General features: G+C 41.4%; 1 protein-coding gene across 1 annotated transcript; it reads right to left on the reverse strand.

Moving 5' to 3' along the window:
- Positions 1-14,227: 14,227 nt before the first annotated feature.
- LOC115396646 (uncharacterized) lies at positions 14,228-15,778 on the reverse strand. The gene is made up of 5 exons (XM_030102623.1): positions 15,726-15,778; positions 15,270-15,599; positions 14,672-15,010; positions 14,453-14,578; positions 14,228-14,235 (listed from the first exon to the last, which is right to left on the reverse strand). The coding sequence occupies exons 1-5, from the start codon at positions 15,766-15,768 to the stop codon at positions 14,228-14,230; spliced, it is 846 nt and encodes a 281-aa protein (XP_029958483.1). The 5' UTR covers positions 15,769-15,778.
- Between the last annotated feature and the right edge of the window lie 2,736 nt (positions 15,779-18,514).

Genomic DNA, 18,514 nt, shown 5'->3' on the forward strand with positions numbered 1-18,514 from the left:
ACACCTGCACCGCTCAGAAAGGACCAAGCCACCACTCTCAAGCACCGCTGCAGCGGCAACAGGTGGACATCCTGGGTCCATTCCCCATCACCAACTCCGGAAACCGGTATGTGTTGGTCGCCATGGACTACTTTACCAAGTGGCCCGAGGCGTACGCAGTTCCTGACCAGAGTGCCTCCATAACCGCTGAGCGGCTGGTGGAGGAGGTGTTTCGCAGGTTCAGTGTGCCGGAGGAGCTCCACAGCGACCAGGGGCAGAACTTCTAGAGCCAGGTGATGGCGGAGGTCTTCACGCGGCTGGGAGTGAAGAAAACTCGGACCACACCGCTCCACTCCCAGAGCGAAGGGTTAGTGGAGCGTTTCAACCGCATCTTGGCCACACAACTCGCCATACTCACCATCCGCCACCAACGAGACTGGGACCGCCATCTGCCCCTGGTCCTGTGGTCGTACCGATCCATGGTACAGGACTCCTCCAAGTGCACGCCGGCCGCCCTGCTTTTCGGTCAGGAACTGCGGACCCCCGTGGATTTGGCCGTCGGGGCCACCACCGGAACCAGAGCTTGCTGCAGGCCCTAAGCTGGACTACTTCCAGCGCCTGAAGGAGCGCCTACATGTGGCGCACGAGTTTGCCCGTCAAGCCCAGGAGGACGCGGGGCTCAGGCAAAAGTGTGTTTATGACACTCACTGCCGGGGGCAGCCCCTCACCCAGGGACAGCGGGTGTGGGTGCACTGCCTCCTCTGAAAGAAAGAACTGTCGCCAAAGCTCTCCACCCACAGGCGGGGACCAGCCGTGGTGCTGGAGAAACTTTCGGACGTGGTCTACTGGGTCAGGATGGCTGACCGAAGATCCCCGGTGGTTTTACACCGGGACCGGCTCTCCCTGTACTGGCCTTTGGAGCTGCCCAGGGGGGGAGAAACCGGCACCACAAGCCCTGGAACTGTTGACGCAGACCCTCGGCCAGGACCAGTGCCGGAGGGTCTGCGTCGTTCTTCACGCCGCCGCCAGCGGCCGGGACATTTGGACCTTTACTGTTTGTGGCTCCAGGGTTTCAGGGATGTTTAAACCCCTCGGGTGGGGGCTATGTAGCGACCGCGGGGGTCGCTAGTGGGCTGCTGCTCTTCCTTTCCTCCGCTCGCCATGTCTGCTCTCCTCCTTTCTCCGCTTGCCACAAGCTGTGTGCGGACTGAGCACAACTGTTTTTTTTTTCTTTTGTTGTTTTTGTTTTTTTTTTTAATCGATCCGCGGATCACGTATGTGCCGAACCGATGTCAATGATGATCTGTTGCACCACTAATATATGTGTATATATATATATATATATATATATATATATATATATACATATATACATACATACATACATATGTATGTATGTATATGTATATATATTATATATATATATATATATATATATGTGTGTGTGTGTGTGTGTGTGTGTGTGTGTGTGTTATTTTTCTCTTCTGCTATTCTCTTTGAAAAGTAAAACTTTTAAACTTTTGAAATCATGTTTGAATTCAATCCAAGACTGCATTTAATATCACATTTTGCTGATGCATATTGTTGTATTTCACAGTATTTACTTAATTTTTTTTCAAATTTAAAGGGGCTGTATCATGCTTTTTTAGCTAGTCCAAACCCTACAAATGGCATTAACATGGTAATAGTTTATTTTTGGCGCTAAGGAAAAGTCATTTTGTGTGAAATAAAAGATTTTCTGGTGCTAATTCTGAAACCTGGAAGAGAAAACACTCTGTTTCACTAAAAATCCCACCTCTCCCCCTCTGGACTTTGACTGACAGCGTGCTGCAACCAATCGCAGCTTCAAAACAAATACGTCATGTGTTAGCGCAGGGGAGGGCATTTTTTCCAGGGGGCCACATGAGAAACAGAAAATATTGTGGAGGGCCGGGACAAAAGGCTGAACTCAATTCTGCTTAATATTAATTGTATGTCTTTATAAAAAGCAGTAAATAGCATTGTTTTGACAAGCTGGTAAGAGTAGACTATGTTATAATTAAGCAATGAAAAAGTGAGGCTGCCTTACAAAACATGTCAATTGTTCAATCAAATTTCCCAAAGCAATGGTAAACAAAATGTGAACTTTTGTGAAACTTGTTTTAAACATTTGTGACTTATATTAGTGAACATTTTCAGTCACATTCACTCCACAACACATTGAGTTTCAAATACTGTTCTTAGCATTCTACAGACATCACAATATTGTCTTTGTGCTCAAAACATTAAGCAAGACACATCATATTGAACTAACTGAACTGAACATCACTGAACTGTGATTTTGAGAAAAAGGCTTCCAAAGAAAGAGTCCCAGTTCACTGCTAGTTGGTTCTTTCACATGCCTACATTTGTAGTCTAACCTCCTCGTTTGGTGTTTATTTTTTCTTGTTCAGTGAGAGAAATCTAATTTGATGAAGTTTACTTTTTTAACAACAACATCAATAACATGGTTCATTTTTAGCACTGACTTGCACAACACATGTTGGTGTATAATACAATGCAAAAATACTCATTTCTGATCAGCGTCAATGTCTGTCACTTTATCTTGCATTTGTTTCAAAAGTCCGACATTTTTCCCTGTAAGATTTGGACCACCGTCCATTATAACTTCTGCCGGTCTGTCCCATTTCAGTCCCAGATTGTCCATGCACGCATTTACCTCTGTTAACAGATTGCTCCCTGTCATCTTCCCTTTCATCGACCGCATGGCTGCCAGCTCCTCCGCAATCTTGAAGTCAGTTGTCCCCGTACAAATATGAGAAGCTGGGCCGTGTGGTGGACATCACGGCTCTCATACAAAGCTGAGGAGAAAAAGTCAAAAGTTGCCACTTCACGTTTCAGCTGAAGCTCCAAATTCCCGCAATGTCCTCGATCTTCCTCGCCGCTGTTTGCCTGGACAGTGGGACTTGCTCAAATGCGCCTATTTTTCAGGGCATATTAGTGCTGCAGAGTCCACCAAGCACTCTTTGACAAACTCCCCTCCCAGAATGACTGACTGTTTTTGTCGATTTTGTGGGATATCACAAAGCTGGTCTTGGTTGCTTGGTTGAAAAGCCTACATTTGGCATCGATCTTTATGTTTTTTTTTAGCATGAGAGGACATTTTCGAGGGCTTAAGTCATTTTCTGACAACGATCCAATCGCACGCGTGTTGCTATCGGTTGCTATGCGTCATTATGTACGTGAATAAAAAACAACTTCAAAATAAAAGCATTGCAGCTTTAGTCCATGTACGATGTAAAATGAGAAAATACGTTTATTTTGTCATTTCCAATTAACTTTACGCGGGCAGGTCAGAGTCAACCAAAGGGCCGGCTGTGGCCCGGGGGCGTACAATGCCCAGGTCTGCGTTAGCGTCTCTAAGGGTTAGCTTTAGCTCTTTAGCTCTAGCTTCTCTACACGCAAAGACATGTGAAAACGTCTTTTCCTGTTAGAAACTCACCAAGCTCAGACCCTTCAGACTCTTGCCCTTGCTTGATAGTTGCTTTCAGACAATGATGGTTAAAGTTTATCTCCGTAATCGGAGATTAAAAAAAAGAGCGACAACGCGGATTGCCGAGGGCCTGCGGGACTTCTCAGGGGGGCCATCTTCACATTGAGACGTCAACATGGGAAACAGAACGTTTTCACGGGTACGGGAAGGGCTGCCTTTCTGAGCAGCAGAAAAATTAGGAAAGCTCAAACACACAGGCATGAAGGAAAAAAAACACATGGGGGTGCATACAAAAAAGTGAATTTTGCATGATACAGCCCCTTTAATTTATTCATTTATTTTGTTGTTTTATGTATGTGTGTATGTATATGTACACATATATATGTTTTTCTTTCTTTTTTTCTTTTTGGGAAAAATTTTTTTACATTTATCACCTTTTTTGGCAAATATTTCCATTATTTTGTGAAAACCCCAACAAAAATATCTTTGAAAAAAAAAAAATCCCGATTATTTTCTCTCAAACCCGATTTTTCGATTATGATTATGACTTTTTGTGAAAAAAAAAAAAAGATGAATAAAGTACTTTGAATGTCTTTTATTGAACCTTATTTTCTCAGTTTGGATTCAACAAATCCCAAGTCCAAAAGTTACAATCATGTTACTGATTGAAAAACAGTCAATTATAAAATCCAAAGTGAACAATCAATCTCAAATATGCATCCTTACTGCCAGTGAACTTAATTCTGTTGCAAATAAACACAAGAATCCCTTGGTGTTACGAGCACCTTATCTTACTGTAACACACTCCAGGTCCCTGTTCTTACTTAAAACAAAAAGTAAAATGAATAAAGTTACTTTTTGTAAAAGAAAAATACCCTGCAATGTAAAATAAATCTCAGTCAGTCAGTTTGTCAGCCAGTCAGTCAGGTGAGGTAGGAAGGCAGGCTCAGATAATATGCTACAGTCACAATTTCCCTCTGGTCTTACTGAACAAAAATCAATGAATAGTGCAAACTTTGTGTTCACACCGAAGGTATCTGTCACGACTTAACTGACGTAGCAGCCCGCGGTCGAGCCGGGAGCAACAGTGTGAACACGTTTTTCAAGTTGGGTCAACCTACTTTTGGATCGATCCGGGGCCGCTTCGAGAAGGAGGTCCGAGGTCGACCCCGTCTCGATCTAGCAGTACTAAAACACAGCCTAAAACTTTACTTCCCTGAGCAAATTTAACTTCTCCAGCAGTAGCCATGCTTGTTGTTGTTGGTTACCAGACGCTGAGCGAAGGCAGGCCCGCACTTCCGTTATGACGTCATGAGACGGGCCAGAGAAACTACGGTGGCTTAGAGGCACCAAAAAGACAGGCTCATGTGAAAAGCCGAAATCGTTCATGAACGATTTCAGCATTTTTAACATCTTCTTTACCCAAAATGTCAGTTACGATTCAAAATCGATTAATCGTGCAGCCTTATTATGTATCTGCACTCAAAATAAATAAATAAAAAATTGTAAAAAAGAAAAAAAAATGTTTACAAGAGGAGTTTTATATTTATAAGCTCCCCTTGGAAAAGCAAATCTGTCGAGCACAGAATAGCAGCCAGACTCCCATTCTGCTGCTTCCATGCTGGACAGGACAGGTTAAAAAAAAAGAAAAAAAAAACCTGACCAGTGTGTATCCTGTCCTTGACCACAGTCAGCTGGATATGGGTCCAGAGCTCTAAGATGGATCAATTAATGTTCTCCATACACATACATAGAACATGATGAAGAACTTATCAACTATATACTGACAATGCAAGCTTCAGTGTTTTCAACGTTTCCCATGCGGTTAAAAAGTGGCTGTCCGCTGTCTGCTATGCTTTACGCATCAAGTCAGTTTTTATTTTCAACCAAAGTTTATTTCCAAAAGTCAAATCAGCTCAAATAAATTGAACTTTAAAACCATCATTAGAAAAACAGATACATGTGAAATTGTGAAAATAAGTATTAAGAGAAGCATCTATCATAAAAACATTGTTAAGGTCCGCTCACACCGCCAAATGATGTCTGCGTTTTTGCATCCAAATATAATCGAAAAACAATGGGGAACGCGTGTTCACCGACAGTGAAACTCCCGGCGGCGCGTCAGAGGTGTTTTTGCGGCACGTCGGGGCATTCTGGCATCGGCGGCATGTTTATGCAGCCGACGCTGAAGTTGGGAACTCTGAACTTTTGACGTGGTGTTTTTACGTCTCTATGGTGACATAGGTAAGGGAGCGGGGACCGGTGAAAGCGAAACTCACCAAACTCCGACCATCTCTGGATAATATCGTGCACCCAGGCACGGCGTAATGTCCGCCGACGGCGTTGTTGTCTGGCTTTATTAAGCAAATAAAGCCCAGCCACTCACTCAACAGGGTTAGCCATGATGCTAAGCTAACACAGGAAATAAGGCCGGAAGCCCCGCCTTCCCACCACAGGCTCGCCGTGTCAATGTGCCGCGTGTCCTCAGTGGCCCAGCATTGTTCAGGGTCAGACCTCAAAATTGACCCGCGTTCAACTTCTTGCGTTTTTGGGGTTTTTTCGGTCTGAATGCAGCTTTACACATTAAAATAGACATTATGTTTTTGATTTAAGACATTGAGTTTTGGTTTAAGATGAATGTTTATGTCTTATCCACTGATCAGGATTCCTCCCATTTGTTTGACAATCAGGGCCGGCGATTAGGCTGGGCATCCGGGGCACTTGCCCAGGGCGCCGAGCCATAGGGGGGCGCTTGATGAGGCCGTGAGGTGCACCGCCCAGGATGCGCCGCTGTGACGGCCGTTTGAGCAGCGCACTGGTTGGTTCGCTCGCTTGCACCCCTCGACAACTATTGCCGACTGTTCCCCCCCCGCCCCCCGCTCAACAACTCTCGCGGCACGACTCTCCGCGACACTACCACGGGGCGGCTTGCCCAGGGTGCCTGATTCTGTCTGAGTCAGTATTCCTTTAAGCAAAAATAATCCATCCTCCATGTCCATTTGTTCATGTATCTGTTTAAAAACAATCTTATCGGAGATTAGGATAGTGACTTCCCTTGTTAAAATGAGGACAATTAAATTTTTGTAAATCCCATTTTTAGTAGTTTCTCATGTTTCAGGTGCATTTCTTGTAGGTTTACAGTATGTGACTTTTTGTTTTTCATTTACATTGAAGGAAATTATTCATCTTGTTGGTTAAGAGAACTTTGCTGCTCAAACAAGTCTGCTGTGAGTCGACTCTCTGGTGGAACACAACAGAAAGAACACAAATTGAAAGCACTGAAAACATTCAATAGAACAGTAGATTCCACAGTAAACAGTAAATGTTCAAAATTCACCCAGAAAACAAGAGACTTAAAGCTATAGTGCGGAATTTTTAAATGTCTATGAATGTCCATTTTAGCCAAGCCACTACTAGTGGAGATGACAAAATGCAGATTAAGCTGATCGGCTCTTCGCGGGATTTTTCAATAAATATAATTCTTGCTTTGCGTGTCAACCGGCGACATTCCCATGCTGATGCGCAGGAAATTATGCATTTTATGTCACAACAAGAAGGGAGGGGGAGGACGCTCAGATGGTCTCATAGCAACAGGCAGACCGAGGAAGCAGCATGGCGGATAATCCAAAGAAACGGCCGAGAAAGAGTCCTGAAGTGGATCCTACCACCAAAAAAAAAGCCTGGACGGTCGGCAGAAGGATTGCTGGCGAAGAAGGAAAGTGACCGACGGAGAAGGCAAACGAGGATTTGTATTGGCATGACTTTTCCTCGGTGGAGAGCGCTGAAAGCAGAAAAAAGAAAACAATAATTACCTCTTCGGAAGACTCCATCTTTTTTTCACCAGCTGTCCTTATTCACACAGAATAAAAACCGTTTCCAATGGTGATTCGCGCTGTGGAAACGCTAATCACCGTGGCAGCAGTTGGGGGAAGATGGGGGGGGGGCACCGGGGACACCTGGGCGTACGTCATGTAGAAGCGCCGGCTTTACCTATTGTTGTAAGAACGCAGAATTCCGCTAGAGGGCGACCGAAGTTACGCACTATAGCTTTAAATTATGATGCATTATTCTTCAAAACGCTGTTCACATTTTATCAAGAGACTGTCTTCTGTAGGCCTGCAGTTTGTCTCTGATGGCTGTTTTTTCTGCTGGACAGTCCTCCGTCGTGCTCTTGTTCTCCTCCTGCTGCGTGTCATGCCCGTTGCTTCGGATCTAGACGTTGCACATGTATTTGCTGTATATGCGTATTTTGTAGCAAAATCAGTGCATAATGATCACAACACACACAAGCAACATGTGCAACAAACATATTTACAAAATACACATATACAGCAAAATACATGTGCAGCGTTCACATATGTAGCAAACACACATGCACCATAAACATGTACATATAGCAACAACACCTGGCAAAAACATCGATCCCATAGACATGGATCCCATAGACAAATAAGCCAACAACATCGACGCATATCACATGTATTTTTTTTTTTTACACAAATGGAACCCCATATTTATGGGGTTTTGTCTCTCAGCACAAAAAATTACATTCAGTGACGTTTTGGTGAGTTCTGGTTCCGTTAAGAGACCATTTCAAAGACTCCTTAAAACATCTCTGAGACAATGTCACAGTTTAATTTTCACTCAGGAAGATCTCCAGGAAAAACAGCTTGTATGATGAGTTTTGATTTTGACCTTGAGCTGGATAAAGATTGTGTGTTAATTTGTTTCTTCTACTTGCTATATGTGTTCTTTTCTTCACATTGTTGATTATGTCTGAAACTGAGTAGTACTAAGGTCCAACTTTGTTGTGGTTGTACTTTTGAACAAGAACATGAGAGCAGTTTTTTTTTTCTTCCTGTCTCACACTCTGGTTTCATTTCAGGAAGTACATGTGCAGCCTCCTTTTAATGACAGGAGCAGAACTATGGTTTAGATTTAAGTTGTTTTCAGAGCGATTCAGGGAAACAGAAGTAATTCTACATGAAAGAACAACTGCACTGATAAACCTGCTCACTTTCTGACATCTTTTCTTTTTAATCTCATGTTTGTCCTGTTTGGTGTTTAATGATAACTGCTGACACGAGGGGATGTGTTTAAATTAATGTTGACATATGGGGCAACTGTTTCATCTGTTTCTTGTGCTTGACATACCCACTTACTCACTGTGTTTGTGCGTGAGCATGTGCATCTGTGTGTGTGTGTGTGTGTGTGTGTGTGTTTATGACCTTGCTTGACCTGAAAACCCAGGTCAAAATTTCCTGTGCAGTCTGTCACCTGAACATGCTTCCTCTCCTTCTGAGCAGGTTGATCTTGAGTCTCAGTCGCTCTGTACGTCTCCTTCTGCTGATTTCGGCTCAAATGTAGCTGAAACAGTGATGTTCTGATGCATTAAGCCTTTTGTTTACAAATAAACAAAGGTATAATTCACCAAAAATGAGTATACCTGAAAACAAAGTCTAAAACATGACAAAAGTGAATTCTAGTTGTGTACATCAGTTTATATTGAATTGAAATGTTTCATCCAGCAGAAGCTGTTGTTCAAAGAACCTTTTTCAGGTAAAAATAGTCAGATAACATTGAGAATACTATCACAAACGTCAAAAAGAAAGCATAATTGAATTAAACACTAGTTCACAATAAGTGGGACAATATTTACAAGTTCCTGAGAAAATCTTTTTCCTTCTTTTTTTTTTTTTCTTTTTTTTTTTTTTGTTATACCATCAATTTTTACTCCGTGGTGAAAAAGGAAATCACTGTAGATCGTCTGTTTCTGAGCCGAGTGTGTGTTTCCTCTTTCCTCTTTGGTAACTTTTTTCCTGCTGAAGGTTGGTGCAGAATAGATCAATGAAGCTTCATCTGTCTGAGAAAACACAGGAACAAATGTTATGATGACACGTGAGTTCTTTGCTCATTTTAAAATCATTTCATTCTGTGACTTTACCTACTGATCACTGCTGTCTGGTTTTGCTCGCAGTTTTAGACATTCTGCTGTACATGACGACCGTCTTCACGTCGTTACAATCCTTTTTCTCATTCGTCCAAATGAGACAGACTGAAACAATCATAGTTGCAACAAAAGCTGCACCAAGACTGTAAAGGGCTGTGTTGGCCCTATTCAAATCCTGCTGCTTGGATTCTATTTAAAAGAAGAAAAAAAAAAGAATAATATAATCATCAACTCATTGTGTTCTAAACCAACAGAATAAAAAAGTTCTCAATACTAATGATTGAACTGACCTTTAATGTCCAGTTTTGCTCCATTTCCAAACATGACCTCTCCACATGCAGCCACAGCACAGTAGTAAGTACCAGCATCAGAGACACTGACCTTCTTAGAGAAGCTATAGAAACATTTCTGTGAAGACTTTTGACACTCTGCTTTGTCTCCATGAGTATAAATGAAACTGGGGTGAGATTGATGTGATCCTGCTCTGAACCAGTGAACTCTGTAATCTTCTGAACATGTTTTCTTCTCAGAGTCAGAGAGGACCGAACACTGCAGAGACACCGACTCTCCTGGATGGACCGCAGCAGACGGAGGAGCTTGAACGATGCCAGAGATGGAAGATTTGGGTCCTGGGAGGAACACATGGAAGACAGCAGTTTAAGTCACTAAATTATTAAGAGTAAATAAACACATTGAGAAATATTTTGATTAGAGATACGAACAAAGTAACTTTACCTTTAACCTTTAGAAACACTCCTCTCACAAAGGTCATTTCAAGGGTTTCAGTTTGGATGCAGTAGTAAAGTCCAGTGTCACTGATCTGAGTTTGGTGAATGTGAAGAATGAAAGTTCCAAGTTCTTGTTTGGTTGTAAAATGACGAGTCTGATGAACTGGACTGTAATCAAAGCCATACGTTCCTCCCAAGAATTCAGACTGGTGACCAGAAATGATTCTGATCCAATACATTAATTCTTTGTGTCCCAATGTACGAGGACACGTCAAAGTCACATTTTGTTGAGCAGTAACAGACTTTATCTCAAAGTTGTGATCATTTGTGCAGCCTGAAAGAAACAAGCAAATTCATCAAGTAGAAAAACACAAATCTTCCTTCATTGTTAAATGTTTGTATCATGAATCAGAATTTTAAAGAAATACTTACAGCCCGCTGTGATCATCAACAGAAAACCAAATATGACAAACATTTTCTGAGAAATCCTCCACTGAATGTGTTTCAAACAGAGTCTCCTCTTCTTTTGTAACCTCATAAAGTGGGAGGGTCAGACTCCACAATGACCTGATTGGCTTTTCGTCACACTGAAGGATGTGATGATAATGAACACATTTAAGGGGAAAGTAGGCCTCTTCAGACAGGCAGCAGGTGGGCTGAACAGGGCCGTCAGTATCAAATCTAAACCAGAATGAGTTTGTTAGTCGTGTCCACAGTTACATCCACCCCTCTGTTGGTGGTCTGACTACAGGCTGTTGATGATCCTCATGCCCTCCAAAACTCATATTATTCTGCTGGAACTTCCCCTCCAGCTTCCTCCTGTCATTTTCTCCCTTCCCTCTTGTCACCTGCCTTGAAGACTCTCTTCTCTTTGTTGAAGTGGATCAAAGTAATACTGCGGATTACTTGTCACTGGCATACCCTCGATAAGAAGTGATGATGTTTTTGGCAGATTGATCTACAGCAAAAAGGCCAAATGACTGAAAACACAATAATTCATACGCTCATATTTAGACATGACAACAATCATGGTGTGAGTATCTATTATTACAGATAATAAAGCCTTTAGTGATTTCTGCTGTGTCACAAAGTGGCAACTCCATTACTTCCAGCAGTCATGTCCAATACATTATTAATTGTTACGGCTGCTGCCTCTGTGTGTCTTGGGTTTGATCCTGTTTGTCTCCCCCAGGTGTCCAGGCGTGGTGTTTTTCTTTTTTTCCCCAGCTCTTCACCCATGACCTCACCTGTCCTGCCAGCAATCATCCTGGACACCTGTCTCCAATCAACCCATCAGCCGATCAACCAATCAACCTCCAGTCCGGCCCCTATATATATATTGCTTTGCACCCTGTGTTGAGGGTCTGTCTGTCTGTGTGAGAGGGAGCGATCACGTGATCATTTGGAGAGCATTTTGACACTTTGGCTGAAGTTTGTGACCTTTTGTTTTTGCCCTCCTCAGCCCAAGCTACTGTATGAGGACTTGTTTTTGTTAACCCTGCATGTCCCCACCTAGTGTGTTTTTGTAGACTCCCCATTTTTCTGTATTGTCTTCTTCCTTGGAGAAGGGCTCCAGGTAAGACACCCCGGGGTCTACATTCAGCACGTAGGTGACTTTCTGTCTATACACACTAGGTAAGCGTGGGCGGCTGCCACGATCTCCTGTAGCAGGCAGGTAAGGTTCAGGCTGAGTTAATTGGACAGGGCTAGTCACTGGTTGAGGTAGTTCGGTTCACAGGGTCGAGGTGTAGGGGAAGGTTAGGGTTTTTGTGTTTAGTGGCACCGCCCACCGGGCTCTTCTAACATCCTCCTGCCCTCCATTAGCTCCCCCCCATTTTTGCTGTTTGCCAGTTTTTTTGTTTAAAGCCTGCTGGTTGAGTGCTGGCCTTACTTTTGTTGTACTTGTAACTTTGTAACATTGCTTCTGTTTAAGTTTATCCTTTTGTTATATAAATTCACCTTTTCCTTTGGAAAAGGCCACCCAAATTCTCCTGTGCTGCACCTTGTTTTGTCCGCACACCACCTGAAGCCTGGCTTACATCAGCCCAGCGGGCCTACGCATAAGCGTTGCGCTTTCTCCCCCCACTCCTAGCCTGGCCATCTATAACATCTTAGGGGGGGGAGATGTAACATTAATAAAATAAAACAACTGTCAGTTAATAGAAATTATTTTGTTATGGTAAATGGACCACACTTATATAGCGCTTTTACACTGCATTGACAGAGCCCAAAGCACTTTACACTGCATTGTCACATTCACCCATTCACACACCAGTGGAGGCAGCTGCCATGCAAAGCGCTCAGTCCATCCACTGGGGGCAATTTGGGGTTCAGTGTCTTGCCCAAGGACACTTTGGCATGCTAACAGGGGGAGACAGGAATCAAACTAACAACATCCAGATTGTGAGACGACTGCTCTCCCCACTGAACCACAGCTGCCACCATGTTCCTGGTCTTTTAGCCCTGCAGTGGAAGCCTTTTAATTTCGTGATAATATATTTCTGGAACTGTGTTTTTTGTCAGATTTGCTGGGAGGGATGGAGTTCTGGACTCACAGTCTGGTCTAAACGGGCCCCGTTCTGCTTAATAACTTAGAAAACATGTTTGATCTTCTCTGCATTGTGATTGAAGCTACTAGTAACTCAAAGTTCACCTGCCAGTGTCACCAGTACATTTCAGTTGAATTCTCTGATTATTTCATTATCATGACCAAAATATAATAGATCAATCTATATCGAAATATATCTGATAATAGACAAAAAAAAATGTTAACACTATAAAATTAGAATGTATATTGAGACTCTGTAAATGATACAACATAATTATTAAAAAAATATATGTTTTCCTTTATTTCACTGCATTTATCCATTTGCCTTAAGAAAACATGGAATTTCCATAAAATTGTAAAACTATGATTTATAAAAACTGCTATTTTTTGCAGTTATATCAAGGATTTTGTATGTCATGCTGCTCCTCGTCTGGTTTTGTCATTTGTGTTTTGAAAGCAAACGCTCCATATATTCATATCTAGTTTGATACAGACTGATTCAAAGATATTTTACAACATAAGTGAAGATGTTTTTTCAAGCTAGAAAACTTTTATTCTCAAAATATCAAAATGTCACATTTCTATACAAAAAAAAGTTTTAAAGCAGATAAGCGTAACACAAAACAACAGCTTTGAATTATTGTATTTTCTTGTTTTGGTGAAGCAAATGAATGACATGTAAAGAATTGATACAAGAGGAGAATATTTTGTAAAAACTTTGTGTCAGAAAAGAGAAATAAGATCATTTGAACACACTGTCACAACCATCAAGACAAAAAACACAGGAACAGAACAAGGAAGGATATTTTTAAAAGTTGTTGGATTCAAATTTCTGAAGAAACATCATTAAAATCAGCATGAACACAGTACAGTTGAATATTTATCCTCATAAACATGAGACATGACATTCAAGTGAAATGTCATTATTTAAAATCAGAGGTGTAAAGAGTCCTGATCATGTACACTGGACTGCTGCTGCTGTTGCATTTCATATATTTTATATGATGACAATGCATCAAAGTATCTGTTAAGTTTTCCATGTTGTATTTATTTTATATTTACTGTGGTAATTTTTTTTTATCTTTATGTAGTAATGAAGTTGAAGGAAATTCATGTTAGAGATGATTTCATCTTTGTTTCGCAATTTGCAAAAAAAAAAAAAAACAAGTTGGAAAATCAATTCAAACTGTGGCTTTGCTTGGCAGCAGTTTACGTTAAGAAAATTAAATGACATGGTATATTATAAACTGTACTTATGAGTGCTTGAAAAAATCGTAATAGCACAAATAACACAAATTACTGCTTGACCGCAGAAATGCAAATAAATATGTTTTCTTACTTGACTCCTGTTAACTACATGTGGTATCAGGCCTTACGGGGAGATTAAACTCACATCACCATGATTTATCAGAGTAAGAGTTTCACTCGTTCAGTGGTGAACACGCACGTCAGTGTAGATCGTTTCTTTCTGAGCCGAGTGTGTGTTTCCTCTTTCTGCTTTGGCGACTTTTCTCCTGCTGAAGGTTGGTGCAGAATAGGTCAATGAAGCTTCATCTCTCTGAAGACATATAAGAAAACGTACAAATGTTACAACTTTATGTACATGAAAATAACAGAAATAAACAGCTTTTTCATGCTGAGGCTTCACCTGCTGATCACTGCTGGCTGGTTCAGCACCTGTTCAACAGAGACATTGAATATAAAATGTGTTGTCAGTCACTTGTGCTGACAACATGTGGTGTTAACTATACCGATTTTAATAAAACTTGTATTACCACAGTTACAATTCTTGTTCTTGATGGTCCAAATGAGATAGACTGAAACAGTCACACTTGCAGCCAAAGCAGCACAGACAATACAAAGAGCTATTTCTGTGTGATTCAAAGGTCTTTTGTTGGAATCTGGGAAAGAAAAACATTCAATCATCATGATTCTTCTTTTTTTCTTTTCAAATTTAAAAACTATTTTACCAGAAAAAAATATTCTGACCTTACCTTTAATGTCCAGTTTTGCTCCATTTCCAATCATGACCTCTCCACATGCAGCCACAGCACAGTAATAAGTACCAGCATCAGATACACTGACCTTCTTAGAGAAGTTATAGAAACATTTCTGGGAAGAGTTTCCACACTCTGCATTGTTTCCATGAGTATAAATGAAACTGGGGTGAGATTGATGTGATCCTGCTCTGAACCAGTGAACTCTGTAATCTTCTGAACATGTTTTCTTCTCAGAGTCAGAGAGGACCGAACACTGCAGAGACACCGACTCTCCTGGATGGACCGCAGCAGACGGAGGAGCTTGAATGATGCCAGAGATGGAAGATTGGGGTCCTGGAGGACACAAAGTAAAACATAAGAATCTTAAGGAATGGAGTCACCTTCTCCTACTCCTTCAGTAAATATTGAAGTGAGAGAAATTCATTTGGAAAGTAAGATAAAAGCATATCAGACAATAAGCAAGAAAGAAAATATTTGTAAATAAATAACTGAATCAGAAATTGTGGTATTAAATGGTTAAATAAGGCATTCGAATGCATCTGAATGAATATACACACTTGACATATCTAATTAGAGAATGAGTTCACTTTACCTTCAACTTTGAGAAAGACTCCTCTCAAAAAGATCATTTTAAGCGTTTCAGCTCCGATGCAGTAGTAAAGTCCAGTGTCACTGATCTGAGTTTGATGAATGTGCAAAATAAAAGTTCCAGGTCCTTGTTTGGTTGTAAAATGAGGAGTCTGATTAACTTCTTCATAATCAAAGACAAACGTTCTTCCCAAGAATTCAGGCTGGTGACCAGAAATGATTCTAATCCAGTAAAGCTTCTCATCATCCAAGCGTTTCTCACGAGGACACGTCAAAGTCACATTTTCTTGAGCAGCAACAGTCTTTACATCAAACTTCTGATCATCTATGCAGCCTGAAAGATAAAAGAAAATTCAGCCAGAGATAAAAAAAAAAAAAACAAAAAAACAAAAAACAGAATTTCTTATGTACATCATCATTCAATGTGTTTGCTAAATCTGACACATCAACAAATACTTACGTCCGACTCTGATCATCAACAGAAAACAAAATATGACAAACATTTTCTGAGAGTTCCACCACTGACTGCTGCTATCAAAGTGTCTTCAGTTGATTTATAATATCATAAAGTGGGAGGGTCAGACGGCACGACGATCTGATTGGTTCCTCATCACACAGAAGGATGTGATGAGAAACTCGTAGTGGAAATACTTTGTGTTTCCAACAATGTCACCACCTGAAACACATGAAGCGATATCAACAGCAGGCTGTATGGTTTGGTCTCTGGAAACTTCACAGCGTAAACACAAACAAATGAAATGTAGAAGAAAAAAGTATTTTATTCTTTATGAAACAGATACTGAGAAACTGTTGTTATAAAGCTCCTCCTTTAGGAGGAGTTTTTATGCAGATGATCTCTTTTACTCTTCTCTCAAACCATCTGTCATCTCTGTCCAAAACTGATGCAGCGCTTTAAATAAAGGAGTGTGTCTCTTCCTTGAGGTGTAAATAGACAACAGAGTCTAGGCCCCAGGAGTTGTCTCCTCTGTTTTGAGCCGTTCATTTGTTCAGTGATGAAGTTTCATCAGTGCTAAGATTATCACACTGCTGTGGTCACTGTTTGGCACACACCAAGGTGTTTCACCAGTGTGGTGTTCAGCCCTCTACCTGATAAAATCACTTGGATAAGCAGTGAAAGAATGATTTATCTGGTTTTAATGTGCTCTGATGTCCACATTATTTGTTGTCGGTCTTTCATCTTCTGCAACGAACAGCTGGAGAAACAGACAATACAGTAAGAGGTCAGTAGTGTGGATATGGTGAGTGATGGAAGTGAAACAGCAAAGAGTGGAAAGAGGGCTTTGTAATGTTCATGTATTTGCTGTGTGAGAGCATCATCTTGTGCAATGATCAGTTTCTCCCTGTATCTTGTTTTAGCAGTGGCGGACCGTGCATTTCACACTAAGGCCTTCAGAACTGATCCGCCTGAACCAATCCACCTCTCAATAACTATTTTATGTCTATAAAAAAATCTTATTATACAGATATGCATATAAAGAGATGTTGCACAGCAGATAGATACTTGTGCAGCCAGAATAAATGCCTTTGCTGAAGTGCACAAGTCTCTAACTACATCTGTGCACATACAATGAGCATCAACAACTTATTAAAACATCAATATTATTTAGGAAAAGAGGAATATTTTACTCATCAAAATCCCGATTATTTGTAAACAAAATCCATCCTCCTTTCCTTCCTCAAAAAGAGCTCAATTGCTCTGTCAAATAGATTATTCGAGCATTTTATTTGCACCCGTACACTGCGCCCGAGGTGGCCAAGTAGTTCACCTATACCCACAACAGGCCCTGCTTTGAGGCCTGCCAGGGCTTCGTGCGGCACTCTAGGTGGTTCTTGCAGCGCTGCTTGGACCTTGAGGACATCGCCTCGGCTTTCTGGCCAGACAGAAACCGGAGGCATGATGCCCCATGATGCTTCTGCTTGAATTTTGGGGGGGTTAAAAAAATAAAATGTTTTGTCTGAAAATTTGTGATGTTGTGTTTGTCTATGAGAGAAGGGGGCATTGCCATTGCAGTTTTTCACAATTGCTAACACACAAAAATCTAAACTTTGGCACAATTTGCACAACCTTAACTTCACGTACCATTCGCTCGACTGGAATTGTCACTACTTCACACTCCCTTATGACTCCGCTATACTTTGACTTTCCTTCTTTACACTCTGAAGTCAATTGCACATCACCTTGTGGTCTATACACTACACACTATGTTCAGTTGTTGCACACACCTCTCATGTAAAACCTCAAAGCTTCAACCGACAATACATTCTGCAGTCAACTGCACATTAACTTGTTGTCAAAACACTACAAACAATGTTCTGTGGTTACACACACTTCTCATGGAACATCTCAGTGGTATCAACCTACAACACACAAGTGTTCAAAACTCAACAAATTCAGGTCAGTACACTGTATACCAGGGGTCGACAACTGGTGGCCCGTGGGCCAAATCCGGCCCGCCAAACCGTCCAATCCGGCCTGTGACTGGATTCCAACACACTCACGCACGCACGCATCCCCCGGGGCCCGTGAGCAGACGCACACGCACGCCCCTACGAATGGACAGCCCCCAACCCCCTGCGCCACGGAGGTATGCCTCGGCCGCCGGTACATCCCCTCCCGCCCCCGCACTGCGGGTGTAGCCTACCTCAGATGTGTGATGTGTGCACGGACACAAATGATGAGATATGGCTTGTTGGAGTCTTGGAAGTTTATATATATCCATCATCACGGCACGATACAGGCAGACAGTGTTCCGGTGATCATACAGGCATTACTTCCTATATTGCTCTCTGCGCATGCTCACTTCTAGGAATGTTGCGTTCAATGACAGCAGCATGGCTCGTAAAAGAAAACATTGCTCTAAACATTACATCACTCCTTTTTTTTTTTTTTTTTAACAAAAACATGAGTACACAGTCAACCAGGTTTTTTTTTTTTTTTTTTTTACTTTCCAAACATTTTCTTACCTAAGGTTCTTAAATTCCCTGAACATTTTGTTGCATTTCTTGAAATTCACAACACACTCTATTTAGAACTCACAAACAACAAAAGAAATAAATCTGTCTCATAAGTGCATTCCTTTTGGACTGAAAAAAAAAAAAAAACAGCACTTGATATTTCAAAAATGCAAATAGATGGCAAGTGATTATTGTTGCAGCCAAACAACCAAATGTAAACAGTCAAGTGAACTCATTGGCAAACATCTGAAAAAGAAAACTTATTGCTCAGCC

Source organism: Salarias fasciatus, chromosome 2 (assembly GCF_902148845.1).
Source record: "Salarias fasciatus chromosome 2, fSalaFa1.1, whole genome shotgun sequence".
NCBI classification, from domain to species: domain Eukaryota; kingdom Metazoa; phylum Chordata; class Actinopteri; order Blenniiformes; family Blenniidae; genus Salarias; species Salarias fasciatus.